The sequence below is a fragment of the Oratosquilla oratoria genome, chromosome 39, assembly GCF_046742065.1.
Source record: "Oratosquilla oratoria isolate Oo_2021 chromosome 39, ASM4674206v1, whole genome shotgun sequence".
NCBI classification, from domain to species: Eukaryota; Metazoa; Arthropoda; class Malacostraca; order Stomatopoda; family Squillidae; genus Oratosquilla; species Oratosquilla oratoria.
Window position 1 is genome coordinate 1940309 of NC_134815.1, and position 22653 is coordinate 1962961.

Here is a 22653-nt window from a genome sequence, read left to right on the forward strand (position 1 = left end):
ATTTTTTGCTCCAGCCTCCTACCCCCCTATTTTCGATTTTTCACTTTGTGGCGCTCCAGTTTTAGGAGACATTCATCCTGATGGCTCCTACTAACCTGTGGTGAGGAAAAGGCTCATATCTTGGCCTGGAAGACTGAAAATGTGTTGACGAGAGAGATTTCGAGATGTACAGGGTGAGGTGAGAGCACCATTCGACGTCTGGTCGCTATAGCTCGTGGCCTCCCACCCAACGTCGTACCACCTCGAAAACCTGTCCCTGGAAATCCTAGAAACACCTCTAAGTCTACTGACAACCTCCTACAAGAGTGATTCACGTCGTAGGAGGTTGCCAGTAAGCCAGTATTTTTCACCCAGTTCATTATATTGGTTACCCGGTATACTTTTGTAGTATGCCATTAATGTTGGTAAATGGGGAATCAAACAAGTTATCCACATACAGTTTAAAGTTAATTTTTTGTCACTTATGTCTGCCTAGTGTACCTCATTGTGGCATGCCTTTATTTAGTTGTACTGTTTCTTTTGCTATAGCTAGACTTGCTTTTCTATTTGTGAAATACTTTTCCAGACATTTTTATGCATAATTGACATGTTCTACCATATGTTAAAATCTCCACATATGTAAGCTTGGTTTAGGTTTTCAAATGTATCTAGTTAAATGTTATCCTTACAGGGTGAAAAGAAACAATAACAATGAGAGCCTCTCTACTTTGTCAAAAAAAAAAAAAAAAAAAAAAAAAAAAAAAAATTGCTTAAATGCCCTACATCTAACCACCTGAGACATATTTCACAATACAATAGCCATGTAAATGAAAACAAGGGTGATATGACAAAAGTTTATTTCACAGAGATGACACAGAATTGAGAAAAATGTAGAGCATGGAAATTTAGGGGAAATATATTTAAGTAAATACACCCTCAGCAACAGAATAACAAATCTTTATATATATATATATATATATATATATATATATAAAAGAAAAAGGAGACACAGAGAAGGCAAAGATTTGCCATTAATATGACTAGGCACTGTATCTAGATACACACATACACAAATTGCATGGCTTACTGGTGGCGGTGAGCACTTTAGGAGTCCTATGACCGAGGTCCTGGTTCGAAAAATTTCCACTGATACTACAAGCCAGTATCACCCCCCTCGAGCATGAGGATGGTATGTATTTACCTAATTGTAGTATACAGGAAGAAAGCAATGCTCATTGGGTCCTGCCTCATATTCTTTAATCTTTTATCATATCTAGCCTCAAATTCATGTACAGTTCCAACTTAATCTATATCCTTGATTTCCATGTATTTACACATCTATAAGGAAAACTGTATTTCTTCACATTCTGTAGACATATACAGTACTACCTCTCATTAACGGACGTCCACATTTGGAATATGCTGTTTCCGTATGGTCACCGAATCTCATTAAAGACATTGACAGACTGGAAAAAGTACAACGGCGAGCCACAAAACTGATTCCAAATATCAAAAATAAATCATACGAAAATCGACTTAAGCACATGAATCTGTTTTCCCTAAAAAAGCGTAGACTCAGAGGTGACTTGATACAGGTCTTTAAGATTTTAAAGGGAATTGACATCAAAAGTGACCAAATTTTCACATTGAATGAGAATCAGACAAGAAACAATGGTCTCAAACTGTCCGGAAATAGATTCAATTTGGAAGTAGGTAGAAACAACTTTGCCAACCGTGTAGTTAATGAATGGAATAAACTTCCTGCACAGGTAGTGCAATGTAGTTCAGTTCGAAGCTTTAAGAATCATTTAGAGAAATACCTAAGTAAGATGCTGTAATGATTATAATTTATCTTATATTATTTGTTTTTGTTTTGTTATAATTTGTCTGTCTGATTTTCATTTATCATTAGTTATATGTCAATTTATAATCATTTACTATTTACCTTTTTGTTTGTTATTCAACTATACCTATGCATTTATTTATGTATTTTATTTATTTTTACATTATTATAGTTTTAATTTATTATTAATATTTTTTTTTTTTTTTTTTTTTGCATCCGACCTAGATATGGATCAAAAGGTCTCCTGTCGGCATGCTCCGCCTTTGTAATCCTTTGTAAATCCTTTGTTAATTAGCTGTGTTTGCAGTGTTTTCGCTGTGTTTTCAGTGTTTTTGGTGCTGTTGTTTAGTGCTGTGCAATCATTATTCCACCCAAAAACCACTCCAAATCAATGGATTATTCACATCAACGGACACCGTTACCCCCCCTTTAGTCCGTTAATGAGAGGTAGTACTGTAGTGTCTTTCCTCATATGGTTTATCTGCCAGGCTGGGGACCAGTTTAGTTGCTGCCCTTTGTATTCTCTCAATCTTGCTTATATCCTTCACTCTGTGTGGAATGTATGTATAAGTGAGTCACAGCATTACTCAAAATGAGTAATATGAGTTCTGAGCTACCACCAGGGACATTTGTCTCCTCTTTCCTCTATTATATAATAGTTTATATCTTGTACCAATTTGCAGTATGCATCCTTCCCTTTGTGCATGATATTTACATAATCTACAAACTAGTTAGTGTGGCTTGTCATAGCTTCCATTATGTCATATAAACATAACAAGAATGTTACAGATGCCAGGTTTGATCTTTATGGTATGTTGCTTATCACCTTCCTCCATCCTGACAACTCATGTTTTGCTGCTGTTTTCATGTACTAGTCATTCAGGAGATCCTTTACCCATTAAAGAAACTTAGTTCCAAGTACTCCAATGTTTCAATCACCACAAGTCTATTTTGGGGGACTTTGTCAAACACCTCTAGATCCAGGTATACAGTGTACTCATCCCTCTCTCCTGCATTACATCAATCATTGATATATTCACCTAGCTGTGGTAATAGGGCTGTGCTAATAGGGCCCCATCTTATTGTCTCCACTTAATGTATGGGTTCACTGTATATAAATCGTAATAAAATTTAAGTTTCCTTTCATACATGGCTTATCATATGTCTCTGGGTTTAATATTTTCTTGAGAAAGCAGCAATAGACAGTTCACATTGAAAAAGTTACTCTCAAGTGTGCATCCTCATACGCACATTGAAATGACTTTTAGGTGAAAAAGAACCATTACATTTCTCACAATGGAAACGCTTCTTTCCAGTATGTACTATCACATGTTCATGAAGATTGCTTCTACATGAGAAAACAAGCTTTGCACAACTAGTAATTCAAAGCGTTACTGTATCTCCTGTGTAGATCCTGTCCTGATGCAGATGGCTTCTATATGGAAAAACAGAATCACATAAACCTATGTCTATTAATCCAACACTCACCAACCAATATTTATGTGGATGTTTGGGGTCTAGGACATAAACCCACTTTGGGAATTGGATCAGGACATAAAACATCACCAATTTCCAAAGTGGGTTTATATCCTGGGCCCAAATGTCTGCACAAGTGGTGGTTGGTGAGTGTTGCATTAAGAGACCTAGGTGTAGTTTATACTGGAAAACCTATTCCGTGTGGATTTTAATGTGCTGATTTAGACTTCTTTTACATGTAAAAGCAGAATCACATTGTTCACATTGGAAAGGTTTTTCTCCAGTATGGATTCTCATGTGTTTATGAAAATTACTGTTTTGTGTGAAATTAACATCACAAAGCTCACAATGGAAAGGCTTTTCTCCAGTGTGGATCCTCATATGCACATTGAGATGACTTCGATGTGAAAAAGAACCACCACACACCTCACAATGGAAAGGCTTTTCACCAGTATGCACCCTCATGTGCACATGTAGATTGTATTTACGTAAGAAAGCAGCTTCACACAGCTCGCATTTGAAAGGTTTTTCTCCTGTGTGACCTAAGATATGATCCTTAAGACTAGAACTGCATGAGAAGCTGGAATCACATAGTTTACATTGGAAAGGCTTAGCTCTAGTGTGGATGTTAATGTGTTGATTTAGATTGCTTTTACTTGCAAAAGCAGAATCACATATTTTACATTTGAAAGGCTTCTCTCCAGTGTGGGTGTTAATGTGCCGATTTAGGGTGCTTTTACGAGCAAAAGCCGAATCACATAGTCTACATTGGAAAGGCTTCTCTCCAGTGTGGGTCTTTATGTGTTTATTTAGAGTGCTTCCACGTGCAAAAGCAGAACCACATAGATTACATTGGAAAGGCTTTTCTCCAGTGTGGGTCCGCATATGTTTACGTAAACCCTCTTTCTGTGTGAGAGTAATATCACATATCTCACATTGGAAAGGCTTTTCTCCAGTGTGGGTCCTCATATGCCTACTGAGATGACTTTTATGTGAAAAAGAACCACCGCATATCTCACAATGGAAAGGCTTTTCTCCAGAATGTACCCTCATGTGTATGCGAAGATTGCTTTTACGTGAGAAAGCAGCGTCACACAGCTCGCATTTGAAAGGCTTCTCTCCCGTGTGAGTGAAGATATGAGTCTTAAGATGAGTACTGGATGAGAAGGCAGAACCACAGAGAGTACATATGAAAGGCTTTTCTCCATTGTGGACCTTAATATGGTAATCTAAACTGCTTACACTTGCAAAAGCAGAATCACATAGTTCACATTGGTAAGGCTTCTCTCCAGTATGTATCTTAATATGCTGATTTAAACTACTTTTATATGGAAAAGCAGAATCACATATTTTACATTTGAAAGGCTTCTCTCCAGTGTGGATCTTAATATGCTGATTTAGACTACTTTTACATGCAAAAGCAGAATCACATTGTTTACATAGGAAAGGCTTCTCTCCTGTATGGGTCTTAATGTGCTGATTTAGAGTGCGTTTACGTGCAAAAGCAGAATCGCACAGTTTACACTGGAAAGGCTTCTCTCCTGTATGGGTCCTGATGTGTTCATGAAAACTTCCTTTTTGTGTGAAAGTAACATTACACAGTTCACACTGGAAAGGCTTTTCTCCTGTGTGGATCCTCATATGCACACGAATATTGCTTTTACATGAGAAAACAGCATCACAAAGCTCGCATTTGAAAGGCTTCTCTCCTGTGTGGATCTGGATATGCTTGTTAAGGTCACCATTCCGTGCAAAAGCACTATCACAAAGACCACAACAAAAGGGTCTTTCTCCAGTGTGGATTGGCAGCATATGATTATCATTACTATTGGCCATTCTCTGATGTTGAGGACCACGTCTTCCAATGAAAATTTAATGGTAGTCCTTGCCCTGTCAAAAAAAGGAACAACAAAAGAGTTACAATAATAAGAGTAGCATTTAACTTGAAGAAAACCACATTACTATCAACATACATATTTTTGACAATGATTAGAGAACACATGAAATAATATAAATTTGGTGCAAGAATGGGCTAGGTGGATTTTGTTTACTTCCACCTAAAGGCATTTTATAAAATGTTTTGCAGTTAATTACTGTGGAAACTGGAGCATATGAAGGGCTTTGTTTTAAACTACTTTAATGGATGAAAGGCAGGTACACATGGGCAAATTAAAGGATAAACTGTCAGCATGGAAAGAATTTTCCAGTGGAGTCATACAAGGTTTAGTGCTTACTCAACTTATTGTTCAATAGCCTGTGGAACAGTCTGGGCTCTCAATTGCATTTGTCAACAATACACTTCACAGAGGTCCTCTCTTCTTCTTTCTAAATTCCTGTATAATAATTACTAGCATTCTGCATTCACAAGAACCAAACTTAATTATACTTTCACAACATGGTTCTAACATTTGGCAAACCAGACACTTTAAAAACTTTACAAAATAAAGCATTAAGAATGATAATGGGATGCACCCAAACCACCTCAATATAATAGGTACAGTTCTGTGCTAGAGACCTCAAACCCACTCACCCATCTCCTATCTTACAAGCACAATCTAAAAAAGAAAGTAAAGAAAAAAAAATATATATACATATATATATATATATACACACAGTGCTCGACAAAAGTTTAGGTCAGGTGAGCAGGGGCAGACTAAACTTGTGTCTAAAAAAGAATGGCATAGATGAGGGCGATTTAATTTAGTCACAAGTTTGGGTCAGCTGGATGACATCACTGCATCCCTCCAATTTCCTGCTCACCCTGCAAGGACGCACTCAATGTCGGCTTGGCCACTATAACAAGAGGATTGTGTTGTGTTCTCCTGACCTGTGCCATTTCATGACTGTTCTTTTTTTTTTAGTTTGGGAGTGTTTGTGGCCTTATTATGGGGAAAGCGAGGCAGTTATCATCTGAAACTATTGCCCAGATTATCACTCTCAAGAAGGCTGGTAAGCAAACTAAGGAAATAGCCGACCAATTTAAAATAAGTGATCATGTTGTGAGGCGTTACTTTGCTAGGTGGAGGGAGGGAGAATGTGATGCCATACCAACCCAGAAAGAGCAGTCTGGTAGGCCTCATAAGACCTCTAGGCATCTTGATAACATTGTTAAGAGAGACCTAGAGAAGAATCCTCATATTTCAGACCGTAAAATTAAGGAAAATAATAGTGATCTGTTCAGTGAAATGTCTGTACGTACTGTTAGCTGACGTGTTCATGAGCTTGGTTACACAAGACACCATCCTGTCAAGAAACCAATTCTCACCCGTGTGCTGAAGGCTTGTAGGGTTGCTTATGCTTTAAAATATCTTCAGTGGGATGATGCTGACTGGCTGGATGTGCTTTGGTGTGATGAAGCAATGTTCACAGTGACTGAGGGGATGGGTGGTAATGTGTATTGGAAGCATAGCAGTGACCCCCTTGACCCACGCTACCTTTGTGGAACCGTGAAACACCCCAGTTCATTAATGGTATGGGGTTGTTTCTCAGGCAGGGGCTTGGGGAGGCTTGTAGTTGTCTGCCAACAGTAAAATCAACCAGTACATTTATTATGAGCTGCTAAATGAACACCTGGAGGAGTGTTTTGGGTGAACAGGTGCAAGCGTGTTCCAACAGGATAGTGCCCCCTGCCACACTGCCAAATCTGTTATAACCTGGCTTAAAGATTGTGAGATTAAGTTCATTGAGGAGTGGCCTGGAAACAGTCCCGATTTAAACTCGATTGAGAATCTGTGGCAGGTGGTTAAACACAGATTTCAAGGAAAGGACGTCAGTACTCTCCCCAAGCTGGAGAAGGAAATTAGGGCTTGTTGGGATGCTATACCTACCCAGAAGCTACATAATCTTGCTATGTCCATGACACGATGCCTGAGGGATGTCAAGAAATGTAAAGGATGCCCAACAAAGTATTAAAAGTAAGATTAATATTTTTTATAAAACTTTTTATGCTACAACTTGTCTGACACACCCAGCCTAAACTTTTCTCGAGTATTGTATATATATATATATATATATATATATATATATATATATGTATATATATATATATATATATATATATATATATATATATATATAAAATAAAAGATCAGCTTATTTCTCAAACATATAAGAAAATCTATCACCTATACCACACAAAAACATATTCACACTCAAATCACTAAATAAGCTCTTCAAGACAAACCACCACATTTAATACTTGACCAAAACTGCCCATATATTAGCCCCATAGCAAAATTGCACACAAGAGAAGCAAAAACCATGCTTGCATTCAGAACACCATCCAGCTTTAAGCCAGTACATACATACATATACCAAGGCTTTTTCCCCCTTACAAGGGAGGTAGCCAAAAAGGAAAAGGCATAAAATCATTCCCACCAATTCCATCCCTGAATACACTCCACACACCTCCACCCTCCCTCTTATCTTAGCACCTCCTGGATGACGGGTCATCCCTGCACCTTGTCCACTGCCCTGGGTCAGAAGCAGTGTTGCAAGACAGCACATCCACAGCAAGGCCGCTTCATTAAATCGGCGACCCCCCCTCTCCGTCCCCCCATTGCATAAAAGGAGAAGACGGGGAGAAATCCCTTCGGGCTGCGTCAAATTTTGCTCACACATACTACCTCACCCCCCATCCCCCCGCCCATTCCACCTCATGCATCACAACATCATCCATATACAACCATTCTCCATTCACCACCGTCTTCTGTCCTCTCCCGTCCTTCCTCAACAGACATTCCCCTCTTCCCCAAGGCCCCCTTCACCCCATCCATCCAGTAAGTCAGTACCAACACATAATAACATTGGTCACAGGCACTGCTCTATATGCAACCACCACACAAGACAAGTAAAATCAGCAATGACTGCAACAGCACTGTAGGAGAGAGGCCAAATGCAGAGCTTCTGAAGAAGCCCTGCTGGGCGAAACATTAAATACATTGATCCCATACTCTGCGTTTGGCCTCTCTCCTACAGCACCACACAAGACACTGAACACCTCACCCTACACTCCCTCACACTAACAATCCTTAAACAAAATCACAATATTTTTTCCCTGAATGAATTTTGGACCTGCCCAGTGGCTGTTGTAGGTTATGTAGGAGTTGTGAGTCTCTTGCAACAATGACTGATTTTACATATCAGTTTACTATCGGTCTCAGAAGTGACATTAATCCAGAATACCTATAAGAACTAAAAAAACAAAAGGCCACATATCTTACAGTATTCTATTGACTGGAGACCATACTGGAAGCTTAAAAAAATTTATTCAACTTGCTTGCAGATGACTATGGTAATGGTACTGGTAAATATGAAGATGTTTGCTAATCGCACAGATGCAATTCTTATCTATAACATAGGATATTTCTTAGCATTCTAAGTATTTTGAATCCCATACCCATATACAAGCACTGGAAATTAACAGTAATGCCAGCAGTGATTTACACAATATACACACACATATACATATATATATATTTGGGGGGGGGAGGCTGCAGTGTGGATTAGTACACCCACCATACATGAATTTGAGTCTAGGTATGTTAGAAAATTAGAGAATAGGAGATAGGACCCAACAACCATTGTTCCTTTCCTGTGTACTACAATTAGGTAAATACACCTAACCTAACCTCTACCCAACCTAAAATGAAGAAGAAGAAAAAGAAGAAACCTGTCCCAATGCTTTTTAATGGACCCTACCAATGGAATAATTCTAGGAACTTGTTCATGAAAATTTTGTGAATAGTTACATTAAATGTAAATTTACAGGAAAGGAGGAATTTATTTTACTGATGAGGGAAAAGAAAGTCAACATGCTTGGTTTATGTGAAAGAAGAGATACAGATACCAAACATGGAGTGGAAGCATTATTACATGAAAAACTAGCAAAAAGAATCAACAGAATGGAACAGAAAATTGAGATGATTTTGGATTTTTTGAAAGATACATGAAATAATCTAAGTTTTATACAAGTCTACACACCACAGCAAGGTAGACAGGTAGAAAGAGAAATATCCTATGAAGACCTCCAAAATATTAAGAATGACTTACCATATGACAAAATGTAGTCATCATGGGTGATATAAATGGACACATTAGATAAAGACCAGCAAGGAACAGAACACATTATGGGACCATATAGCATTGGCAAAAAGAATATTGCAGGGGAACTTCTTAATTTTTGTGTGATAAATGACATGAGTATCATGGATAATTTCTATGATAATCAAGAAAGTTGCAAATGGACTTGGTACAGGCGGGATAATATGCAACAAGAATACACTGATAAGTCCATGACTGATTTGATGTTAACAAATAGCAAAAGAATTTTCAGAGATGTAAAATGCATACCATTGGTGTCATGTGATTCAGACCATAAGCTGGTTGTGGGCAAATTAAAACTTGCCAAATTAAAACCTCTGAAGCATATTAAAAAAAATGTAGAAAATCTGGAAAATGAAAACTGTAAAGAAGCATTCCAATGCAGACTGGGAGTGGAACTGAAGATAATGGAACTGATGATTTGGAAGAGGGATGGAATGTCTTCCATTCAATAATCACAAGACTTGCAGAGGAAGTTATATGATGTAAGACATCACACAATAAAAAGACAAAACAAACTCTCTTGTGAACCCAAAAATGTTAAAGCTGTCAAAACGAAAATGAAGAAATTCCAAAAATGGATGAAAGCATGGAGAATAGCAGATCGAAAGGAGTATGTTGAAGTTAGAAGAGAGACAGAATGAAAAACACGGAAAAAGAGAAATTGTGGGAGAAAATATGGTGAGACCTAGAACAGGATTTACTAGTAACTAGAAAGCTAATCTACAATATAGCTAAAAATTATAGAAGGGCATCAGCACCACCATTGTATGCTGTTAAAAGATGAAAATGGAGAACTGTTAATGATGATATGGTTTAACGTCACACACTCCCCCCCTATTGGGAGGGTAGGACGGTGCCCCTCACAGAGGGCTTTGTAGTGTGGAATTTAATGAACCATGCCAAGGTTCAACTTCGCTGGTGGCAGGATTCAAACAGCCCTCACCTTGACCTTCGCCGCAAGTAATGACACCCTAACCCGCTCAGCCAGCGAGCTTCCAGAAGACAGAAAAACTACTTTAAAAACTTGTTAAATATACCAAATAACATGGAACAAAATGAACCAGAGAACAATATAGAGGAAATTCTAGAATCGGATGAAGGACATATTACACTTGATGAAATAAAGATGACCTTAAAATAAATGAAAAATGGCAAAGTTGCAGAAGACATGATTCCATCTGAGATATTAAAGAATATTGGGAAGAACGGATTATATGAATAAAAGATATCTTGATCAAATACTGGGATGTAGGAAAATCACTTGAGAACTGGAATAAATCTATACTATGCACAATATATAGAAATAAAGGAGACAAAACAGACTGTACAATCTACAGAGGAATTGCTGATACCACATATAGCAAAACTTTATGAAAGAATATTAGAAAAGAAACTGAGAAGAAAAGAGAGGACAAGTTTGATGAATAGCACTGTGGATTTAGACCTGGAAGATCTACCATAGATCTAATTTTTGCCAAGAAAATGTTTTCTGAAAAAAAAACTTGGATTAAGGAAACTTATGTAGCCTTTATAGATCCGGAAAAAAAACTTCAATCAGGTATCTAGGAAAATCTTATGGAATATCCTAGACAAGGAGGAATATCACATACCTCCCCCCCCCCAAGACTTAATAGGGCAATAAAAACCATTCAGATAAATAATGCATGTCACATTAAGAGCCAGGAAGCATATGGAGACTGGTTTAATGTGACTTCAGAGGTAAAACATGGAAGTGTGTTTTCCCCACTTTATTCATTACCTTTATGGGCTATTGTGGAAAGCTAGTGATGGGAAGAGCAGAAGGAGAAATATTTGGCTATGCAGACAATTGGCACCGATTGTAGAAATGGAAGGGGTGCTACAGAAGTTAATTTCAACCTGGGACAAAGAATTATTAGCAAAGGGCATGAAAACTAGCAAAGAAAAAATGGAGGTAATCCTACTCAGTAGACATAAGAGGATATGTATGTGAGATTAGGAAGTCAAAATTTGAACCAAATAAATCAGTTTAAATATTTAGGAGTAATTTTCAGTACAGGAAAGGACACCTTGATAGAAGTAAACGACAGAATTACATAGTTTAATGTGACTCTCTACTTACAACTATTTAAAAACCATCACATAAGGAGAAAAAAGTCTTACACACTAGTATAGTTTGACCTATATTTACATATGGACAAGACATGGTCACTTACCACAAAAGTTAAGAGTAAAATTCAAGCAACAGAAATGAAAGCAATTAGATAGATAAAGGTCACCAGAAAAGATGGAATCTGTTATGTTTCCATTAGACAAGATTTAGGTGTGTAAAACATCATGAAGATTGTTGAAAGAGGACAGCTGCAATAGTTCAGTCATATGAAAAGAATGAATATAAACAGACATCCAAGAAAATATTATGAGTGGAGACTGGAAGGAGTAAGACCTGGAGTGAGATGGGTGGATAACATCAAGAGTGCAGTGGGAGTCTGGGTAAAGAACCTTAACCCCTTTCATACAATGATGCCTACATAGGTGCCATGAGGTGTAAGTGGATATATGAGGATACTGGCATCGGTGTCTTGATTATATTTATTTTGTAGTTTTAGCTGAGTGATTCCCATATTCTGTGAACTGGTTTGATCATATTTTCTGTAGTTTTTAATATTCAGAGTGAAAGAGAATGAGTATTACAGCTGTAACTTCATATTTCATAATGTGAGTATTGTGACACATCATGGAATCAAGCAGCAGATGCTGCCTGCTAGAATTTGACTTGTATTGAAGAGGCTAAAGACATTGAAAATTAGCATTAGTATGAAGACAGGAGAAGATGGAGGAACTTCATGGAGAAAAATAGCTGACAAGCATTATGATTAACAGAAGTTTGGTAAGAAGGTAAGATGTTAGGTTATACTAGGTTAGGAGCTATTGGACCACATAATTTTCATGTTAAATATCAGTATTTGTGTGATTCTGGAACTTCACCCTAGTTATCACTATGGAAGCATTATAGATATCAAAGTACCTACCTCAAGAGATTATCTCCTGCTCATATCCAGCTTCATAACAGCCCCAAGTCTCAGACATTTTGTCCCCCGATGTCCCTGAAACATCTGGGGACAAAATGTCCAAGGTCAAACCTCTGTGTACGCAGCATCATCAATAGGTTGTAACTGAACTGCCTTGTAGTTTGAGTTGTTGGTCATGTCAGTATATCCAGGGTATATTGGATATCATATCTTAACATTAATGCAGCCAAAGTTTTCAAACTGGCAGATACAATAAATTATGGTACAATATTAACTAAAAATAAGTGAATCTGATAGGAGTTGACTGTAGTAATTGAACTGCCTCATAGCTCTAGTTGTTGATCATGTCAGTAAAATTAAAATGTATTCATATTTAAAGACAATTTAGTCCTAATCTTACCCCTACAACTCAACATTAAACATAGGTCCACACTCAGACTTCTGTTAATTCGTCTACCATGGTGAATGGACATTTGGGCCATGGGTCAATTACTTAGGACATTTGGGCCACAGGGTTGACCTAAGTTGGATGTTTGGGCCACAGAATAAAATACTGTATTATCTTTTTATTATTAGTAGTACTAAGGGGGGATTCACCGATTACAGGAAGTGGCCTTGCTATGGATGTACTATGTCTTGCTGTATTGTTTCTGACAGGATACTGGGATGACCCATCATCCATGAAGAGCTAAGATGAGAGGGAGGAAAGGGTGGTGGATGGGAATGGAATGGGTGGGAGTAGATGCATGCCTTTTAACTTGGCTACCTCCCTTATATGGGGGAAAAAACCCTTGGTATATAGATAGATAGTACTAAGGGCACTAAAAAGTTTTTATGAGAGTAGTAGAGCATGTGTTAGAATTGGAAATGAAGATAACAAGTGAATTGAGGTAAAGGTGGGACTATGTCAGGGCTGTCATGTCGTCATGGCTGTTTAATATGTACATGGATGGGGTGGTGCAGGAAGTAAATACAAGGGTAATGGGCAGGGGACTGGAGATGGTTAAAGAAAATGGAGAGAAGGGGGGGAAGTGAGCCGCTTGTTGCTTGTGGATGACACTATTCTTGTGGCATGGTCATTGGGGGGGAGGGGATTAAGAATGTTAGAGACAGAATTTGGGAAGGATTGAGATAGGAGAAAGTTGAAGGTAAATATGAGTAAAAGGTGATGAGATGTACAAGGGGAAAGGATGGCAGTAAGCTGGAGGTAAATCTTAAAGGAGAGAGGCTGGAGGAAGTGGGTACTTTTAAATATTTGGGGTTGCATGTGGCAGGAAAGGGAGGAGTGGGGTGGAGATAAACTGTAGCCTGAGATAAGCAAGTAAACCCTTGGAGGATTAAAAGGTGTCATGAGAAATAGGCATCTGAGAATGGATGCAGAGAGATTATATGAAGGTGTGGTTGTGCCAATGACACTGTATGAGGCAGAGACTTGGAATTCAACAGAGGTACAGAGAAGTTTAAACGTGTTTGAGATGAAATATCTGAGAAGTATGGGATAAGGTTGGACAGAGTGAGAAATGAGGTGAGGAGGAGAGTGGGCATAGAAAAGGAGATGGCAGACGGGACTGATAAAAAGAGTATTGGGATGGTTTGGACACATGGAAAGAATGAGATGGATAATTAATAAAAGAGGTGGTGTGGAAGTCAGATGTGGATGGAGTGAACTTGAGGGGATGACTGAGGATGAGACTGTTGGATGGGGTGAAAGGGGCTTTGAGCAAGAGGGGAATGTCTGTTGTGTAAGGAAGGGAGAAGGCAGGAGATATGGGTGAGTGGAGAATGGCTGTGTATAGATGACACTGATGCAAAGAGAGGGGATGGGGTATGGGGGTGGTTGTTTGTGGATGACATTTTCATGCAGCCTGAAGGGATTTATCCCACCAGTCTTTCTGAATGAGGGGATGGACTGGGGGGATTGCTGATTAAGTGAAGCAGCCTTGCTGTGCATGTACTATGTTTTGCTTTAATGCTTCTGACTCAGGGCAGTGGGCAGGAGACAGGGATGACCTTTCATCCATGCGGAGCTATGATGAGAGGGAAACATGGGTGGTACATGGGAGTGGAATGGGTGGGAGTGGGTGCATGTGTTTTGGCATGGTTACCTCCCTTATAAGAGGGAAGAAGCCCTTAGTATATATATAGATAATATAATCTTTTATATACATACTTATGTATATGTTAAGATAGATATAGGTTTGGTTAAGTTAGGTTAAGTCAGGTTTAATAAGGTTAGGTCAGGTTTCACAAGGTTAGGATTGGTTAGGTTCATTAAGAAAAAGTGAAAAATATATAAATATATATTTTTTCATACTCTGATCCTTGGTCTATTCCCTATTCCCCGTGTCCCAAACACCCTAGGTTGCTGGCTCATGGCTCAAACCTCCTAGATTAATTTTCCATAACACACGAAAACAAAAATTGTCTCGTAGATCGCATCGAGCTTTGAGTTGTCGGTACAGAATTATATATCTTGATTATTGTTTATCTGATCCAATTCAGCCAGAGCGCTCAGTAGGTCAAACAGTTTTTCAAACTTGCAGATACGATCAAATATAATAAAATTAATTTACTAATGTCAACATTAATAAATAACTAAACAAAAACAATAAACAAATAATAATAATTTTATCAGAATTGATTGTAGTTGTCGGTAAATAGTACGACCGAACTTCCATTTTCTTTTGGTTTGGTTTGTTTTATTTCAGTATAAAACAAATTTATAAGCAATTCATGACAAAAACAATACAAATGAGGTAATCACCATATATAAATGATATAGACCGAGTCACAGGTAAGAATATCATAATATGCTGGGGCTAACTCATTACCTTTACGGCTCTGATGGTCCGTTGTTCCTTCCAGGTCAATAATGTTTCTACCAATCCTAATAAATGGGAAATCATACACTGTTTAGGTTCTGTTCGAGGTGTTTGGCCTTTGTAACAGCACGCCTTTATATCCGATGTTCTATTTATTTTTCTTGTTCGTGTTTTTATGTCATTGTTGAAGCTAGTAGGCCTCAAATAGGAGACCTTGAGCTATCGAAGGGTGTTGTAATTTTCTTTTCCTGTAGGATCTAAGTTTTGTGAGGTTATGTGGTAGATAAACGGTGATTCAGGTCTAGGTGCTTAGAGGTCGAGATACACTTTCAACTAAGGATGTAGCAGACGGTGCTTGCGAGTTTTGGGAGGGGTCAAAGATTAGGGTGGGAAAGGAAATTTTGTACAGTTATCGGAAAGCTTTTGAGAGGAAGGGTTGTGGAAAACGACTGATTTATTTTAGTATATCGTCAGATACTTAGGTTAATGTTATTTATTGTTTATAATGCCGATGTATTAATTTGGGGAGGATTTATGAAAGGCGGTCCGTGGAATCAATATATCGGGCGACACTGCTAAAGGTGTGACGTTGGATATGAGGTCTGTACCCACCACCTGATAATAGTATTTTTTGGTTAGTCTAGATAGATAGATAGAATTTATTTGGCAATGAGTCAATGTACATGAAGTGCAAATAATGACAAGAACACATAGTTCGGAATAATAAATGCAAATTGCCGAGGATAACACAAAAAGCATGTACGCTTATTTCCAGTCACAGACAAATTATATATTGTTTTGTAAATGTGTTCGATGGAGGGGGGTAGAAATGGCCATTCAATAGTAAATGTGCTACTGTTTCCTCTACTCTAGGGCAATCTAGACAAGTTGATTTTTTAATCTTAACAAGAATTTAAAGGTCAGAATGCAGAAGATTAAATAATCTTTCTAAATCGCCCACTCCCTATTAAAAACTGTTTTGTAAAATATCCCAGTCGATTACACCATCGTAATAGTTATATTTTGGTTCAAATATGCATTTATAACAGTGGATTCTATGAAATTTCTGAAAATCCCTGAGACACGCGCTGCCATTCATCTCACACCGGCGAAAATTCATAGTAGCTAAACATGTAATATTTAGCTTTTATGTAATGTACGCATGGAATGTTTAGCTATTATGTAATGTAATGTTTAGCTATTATGTAATGTAATGTAAACATGTAATGTTTAGCTACTATGAATTTTCGCCATAATAAATTCTAAGGTGCTAAATTATGAAGATATATCTACATCATTTAGCGCCTTAGAATTTATTATTGCGTATACGCTCGCGGAGTCGTTTAAAAATATTGCATAATTTAATCGAATCTGTAGAAGAGGAGCTAGACAGTGGAGTTAGTTCATTATCCGTCCAGTCATATATGTTTGGGCCCATAAAACAACGCCAAACGTCTAAAGATGAGAAGGAAATGACGGAACATGCCGAAATTGATCCTCCTGACGATGATGATGAAAATTCCGACCATAGTGATTAAGAAAGTAGGGGAGGAACCGGATCAAGAAGAGGAAAATCAGGGAAACAGGACATAAAGAATAGGAAATACTGACTGGTATGTTTAGGGATAGGCTAGGCCTAAGCCGAAACTAGATAATCATATTCTTTATGTTAAGTAATAAATTGGTGCTGTGGCCATAGTCCTAACCGTGAATTTTACTCATCCGCCCACCTGACCGAGCCAGGAGGCGGGGTCTGGGGAATAGCTGTAGGCCCAGTGTCGGTCATGACAATCTGTCTCATGTCACGTAGGCATAGGCCAAAAACACGGGCCATAACATGAAAATGTTGGGGCAGTCATATTCAGCTCCATGGTCTATCATAGGGCCTAGGCATGTGGCATGTCATTTGTGTAGGTTGTCATGCACATTTTGTGAATCTGCACAGATTATGAATATTCGTTAAAATATGCAGCACTTATAAGGAATTCATCATTGGGAATAAAGATAACGAATCTATTAGACATGTACACATGAATCTAACCTAACCCTTTACTAATTTTCATAATGTGTGCATGTCAAATGAGTTTATTTGTGCGTCCAGTTATGAATTAATTATTGGTAGTACACAAATCATGAATATTCACACTGTACAGATTTGCAAAATGTGCGTTATATAGACTACCTAAGGCTAGGCCTATAGCCTAGGTTATGGCCGCTGTTGTTCGCTTAGTGCCATATACAACAGTGCAATTAGCAATGCCTCATCTCTAGCCTGCGGTGCTTGTTGAATACCTAACTTCTTCGACTTTTGGTCACGTTGGGGGTCGTTCCAAAGACTAGCTTGGGTGCAAAGATTGTTGGGTTGCAACTACCTCCAGATGAGGCCATACAACTCCCGAATATCCAATAGAATGAATCAGATTCTTCACAAAACAGTCGCGCTCAAAGTGATCCAAGCAAAGTTTACAATATGCACTGGGGCACAACGATTCCTTCTTTCTCCCGCCTCTACTCCCCCTCTGCACTCATTCAGCCCGTCGATTTGCATCACTGGGGAATTGAAAGAAGCTCTGACCACTACCTTGCACGTTTTTACACACGGTAGCTACACAGTAGACCACAATTTATTCAAAATTCTCACAGCTATTCAGTAGATTCAGTGTTTAATAATGGGGAAGAATGGCGCGAGAATAGCGATGTTTGGCTACTAATATGTCACACTTTCGAAGATTCACGACGACAGCCGAAGTTGTGATGGCGTCGTTTTCGAAGTGCAGGCGATTTATTCAAAGTTGGAAAACAATGTTTTTGTTACCTAAATTATATTTCAATAGCAAAAATATTTCGTGGGATTGGTCAGCAATATATATGTATATATATATACATATATATATATATATATATACATATATACATGTATATATATACATATATATATATGTATATATATATACATAAGTGAAAGGGTGGTGAGCTAAACACAAAGAGCAGTTGGAGTTTTATTCACTGACATTTCGTCCATATCAGGACATTCTCAAATTACATTCAGTCTCAGAAAATGAAAAGCTTATATAACCCATCGTTGCCGCGTTCCTTTCCCTCCATACTCTCATCCATTTTTAGCCCTTCTCATCTAACTCCGACCATGCCGCTTCTCCCTCCGTTCTCAATCGTCCTTTTTACCTCCTTGATAATTAGAGTGCCTACCGCTCCTACTAGTTTTATAAACCCTTCCCTATGGTTGATGCAGGGGTGGGAAGTAATGTAGGCTGCCTCCACTACTTTTCTTTTGTTTTTCTCTAGACCTTTGTGGAGCACCTCTATCTTGTTCTAATCTGGAAGATGACCACATTGGTCTAAATTAACTACTAGCGAGTTGGAGGTTCTGTGAGCTCTGACGTAATTTTTGTGTTCACATGTCCGCAGCTCCACTGATCTTCCCGTCTCTCCATAATATCCTAACGGAAAACCACCACATGGTATATTGTAGATCGCGCCTTTCTCCATGCCTTTTTCTGGTTTATTTTCATTCTTGACAACCTCTCCTAATTTTGTACCCGTGGAGAAAGCAACGCTCACACCTGCTTTTGAGAGAATATGTCCCAGCTCCTCCGCGTACTTCGAGTTGGGGACGGACAAAAACCCCGCCCTGCCTTCTCCGGACCAGTTGTCCTTCCTTCTCATTATTACTGTTGATTTCTTTCTCAATCTGTGCAGTAGTCCTTACGGGTATCTGAGTTTAGTGAACACTTTGAATATATATTTGATTTCATCCTCAATTTTTAATGGTCTGTGTATGTATGTGTGTATCCGTGTGTGTGTGTGTATTTACCTAGTTGTATTTTACGGGAAGGGGAGCTATGCTCGTGGGGTCCCGTCTTCATATCTCATTTTATTAAACTGTTTTTAAATTCATGGATTGTTTTTGTACACACCACTTTTTCGTCCAACTTGTTCCAGATGTCTATTACTCTGTGGGGAAAGCTGTTCTTTTTCAGGTCCCTTCTATGACTGTCTTTCTTGATTTTCTTTCCGTGTCCCCTTGTCTATTATCCCATTTTATTAGATCCTCTCTATCAATAGTTTCTATGCCTTTCAAAATTCTATAAATAGTTATCAAGTCTCCTCTCTCTCTTCTTTGTTCTAATGTTTTGTAGTTCAAGTTTTGTTAGTCTCTCTTCACATGATAGTTCTGAGAGTGGTGGTGCAAGTTTTGTAATTGCTTTTTTATTCTTTCAAGTTTTGTTACACATTTTTTTGTACTTGGTGACCACATCGTCGCTGCATATTCCAATCTTGGTCTTATCAAGGTAACTAGCATTTTCTTCACCATTTCTTCGTTCAGGTAAGCTATGTAAAAGCCACTTTGATTGTTCTTATCAAATTATAAGTTTCTCCATTTTTTTTTATATGCTTCTCAGGGGACATATTATTCATAATAATGACTCCCAAGTCCTTCTCATTTTCTACTTTTTTATTTCTTCTTCTCCCATTTTATATGATCCCACTATTCTTTTTTTGCTTCTTCCAAATTCCATTATACTACACTTCTTGATATTGAATTCCATCTCCCACTTCCTACTCCATTCCCATACTTTATTGAAATCACTCTGTAGCGACTCGCAATCTTCTTCCGTGTTCACTTTTTTCAACTATTTTGCATCATCCGCAAAGAAGCTCATATAACTTTCAATTCCTTCATCCATATTATTGATATATATAGCAAACATTATTGGGGCCAAAACTGTTCCTTGTGGAACACCACTTATCACTTCATCCCAATTAGAGTGTTTGTCTCTTATCACCACTCATTTTTCTTTCATGCAAGAAGTCTTCCATCCACTTCAGTAGTTTGTCCTGTATTCCTCCTGCAGTTTCTAATTTCTTAAGCAACTTCTTATGTGGCACCTTATCAAAAGCTTTTTTCAGGTCTAGAAATGCACAATCAGCCCATCCATCTCTTTCTTGTATTACATCTATTAGCCTTGAATAGAAACACGTTAAGTTTGTGACGCATGATCGTCCTTGTCTAAATCCAAATTGTCTTGGATTTAGTACTTTTTTTTCAAATGCTTTACCCATCTAGTTTTGATCATTCTTTCACAGATTTTAGCTATCGTACTTGTAAGAGAGATAGGTCTATAGTTAGTAGGGTCTTGTTTCCCTCTTTATATATAGGTACTATATTTGCTCTTTTCCAATCTTTTGGAACTTTCCCCTCTTTCAATGAACTGTTTATTAGGCTATGTATTTTGTTTGTTACTTCATTCCTGCAGTCTTTCAAAATCCAGTTTGCTATTTCATCTGGTTCATGCGATTTTCTGACATGAAGATTACTCAAGTGTTTCATTATTTAATTTCTTGATACTTCTATCTCTTCCCATTCGATATCTCTAGGTTGTATGTTCTCCCTTGTAAACACCGATTTAAAATGCTTATTCATAATTTCTGCCATTTCTATTTCCTCTGTGTATTCGATTCCTCATTGTCGTAGTTTCTCTAATTCTTGTTTGCTTCTCAGTTTGTTTTTTACAAATCTGTAAAATAATTTTAGTTGATCTTTACATTTTTCTATGACGTCTTTTTTGCATTTTATATTTTCTTCTCTGCAGACTTGTACATAGTCATTTCTATAACTAGTATATATTTTCCTATTTCAGGTTTTTCGTCTTTTTTCCATTTTATCCAAGCTTTATCCCTTTTGTCTTTTAACTCCCTACATCTTTTGTTGTACCAGCAATTTACTTATCTTTTCTCTTGCTTTTGTCTTGGGATATACTTTTCCACTCTCTCTCTTTTTTTTAATAATTTTTTGTCAAAATACTCCATTTCTCTTCTACTGTTGTTTCCTCCTTGTGTATTCTTTCCCAGTCAGCTTTTTGAAAGAATTCTTTAATTTTATCAAAGTTTGTTTTTTCATACATCAATCTTCCCTTTCTATATATATATATATATATATATATATATATATATATATATATATATATATATATATATATATATATATATATATATATTTTTTTTTTTGTATTTTTCCTCGTTTAGTTCCAGTTCAACCAATATGTGGTCACTTTTACTTATTGGTGTTTTATATTCGATCTTGTCCACTACTTCGGGTTCTGATGTGATTATTAGGTCCAGTCTCGATGGTTCTTTCTCATTTCTATACCTAATGTTCTCTTGTATCCATTGCGTCATTGTATGTTCAATAATCATATCAAGTAATATATTTCCCCATAGGTGATCTCCACCCTTCACTGTCATCTCTTCCCAGCAGATTTCTTTAAAATTAAAGTCACCCATTATAATAATTCGTCCTCCATTTTCCATTATCTTACTTAGTGATATGCTGGCGTCTTCCAACATATTTTTGTGTCCTCTCTCTTCCCACGAAGCCGTCTTAGGAGGCATATAATTTACTACAAACTTCCTGCTCTTCTTTGTCCTCCACTTTCATCGTAATCATCTCTACACTATTCTTTCCATATGTGACATTTCTCACATTTATATCCTTCTTAGTCAGGAACATAACTCCACCCCCTTGTTTTACCTCTCTGTTTCTAATCCAACAATTATATGCACCATGTCCTATACTGGTGGGTGGTAGTGGACCTTTCAATTTTGTCCCTACAATTCCCATTATGTCCGGTTCTTTTTCCTTCAGGTAATCATTCAGTTCGTTCAAGCCTGTTATTAATCCATCTATATTTGTGTAAGACGCTATTAATTTTCTGCTACTTCCGTCGTGTTATCTGTTTCCCTTCTGTTTTCCTCTGCTATGAACCATTTCCTAACTTTCATATTCACTACTCTCCAATAGAATTTCTTTTTCTGTCTCTGTTCTTTTCTCGTGTTTTCCTTAGCTTCTAGTCTTTTTTCTTTCTCATCCTCACTTTCCTCTTTATTCATTTATCTTTTTATCCATACCTGTTTAAATTGCTTACTGTCTGCTAGTTTCCCTGTTTTTGCTAAGATATTCTCTGCTGTCGTTTGTGACCTGAATTTAACCTTAATTGGTCTGGTCTTATCAGTATTGTATTTCCCGAACCTATACATTTCTTCTATTTGTTTCCCTATTTCTGGTTCGTCTTCTTGAACTATTTCTACTATACTATTTACTTTCTCCCTTTCCTCCTTTATTCTTGTAGTCCTATTTAAATTATACTTCTCTTCCCTCCCTAATATAATTATACATTTATTTTGATCTGCTAAGTCTCTTACTATATTCTCCTTGTCTCTCATCACTTTAATAACTGTGCCTTCAGTTTGTTCCTTCATCTGTTGTTTTACTATATCTCTAAATTCAGTTTTGTTATTCTTCTGAACCTTTTTCCAACCACTTCTTTTGCTATGGACTCTTTATTATTTTTATCCTCTTTAATTCCTCATTCTCTTCCTTTACTTCTCTTAACTGTCT

At 37.5% G+C, this 22653-nt stretch overlaps 1 protein-coding gene across 2 annotated transcripts; it reads right to left on the minus strand.

Annotated features, from left to right (window-relative positions):
* Positions 1–742: 742 nt before the first annotated feature.
* On the minus strand, positions 743–16214 carry LOC143020246 (uncharacterized). Of its 2 annotated transcripts, XM_076176422.1 has the most exons (3): positions 15246–16214; positions 12415–12498; positions 743–5188 (listed from the first exon to the last, which is right to left on the minus strand). In XM_076176422.1, exon 3 carries the CDS (start codon positions 5132–5134, stop codon positions 3491–3493), a length of 1644 nt encoding a protein of 547 aa, XP_076032537.1. In that variant the 5' UTR covers positions 5135–5188; positions 12415–12498; positions 15246–16214; the 3' UTR covers positions 743–3490. The 2 variants fall into 2 exon arrangements, with proteins under 2 accessions (XP_076032537.1, XP_076032538.1); XM_076176423.1 differs by lacking the exon at positions 12415–12498.
* Positions 16215–22653: the final 6439 nt, after the last annotated feature.

Bases quoted from the DNA above. Each gene is read 5' to 3' on its own strand.
- LOC143020246 (XM_076176423.1), bottom strand. From the start codon at position 5,134: ATGGCCAATAGTAATGATAATCATATGCTGCCAATCCACACTGGAGAA.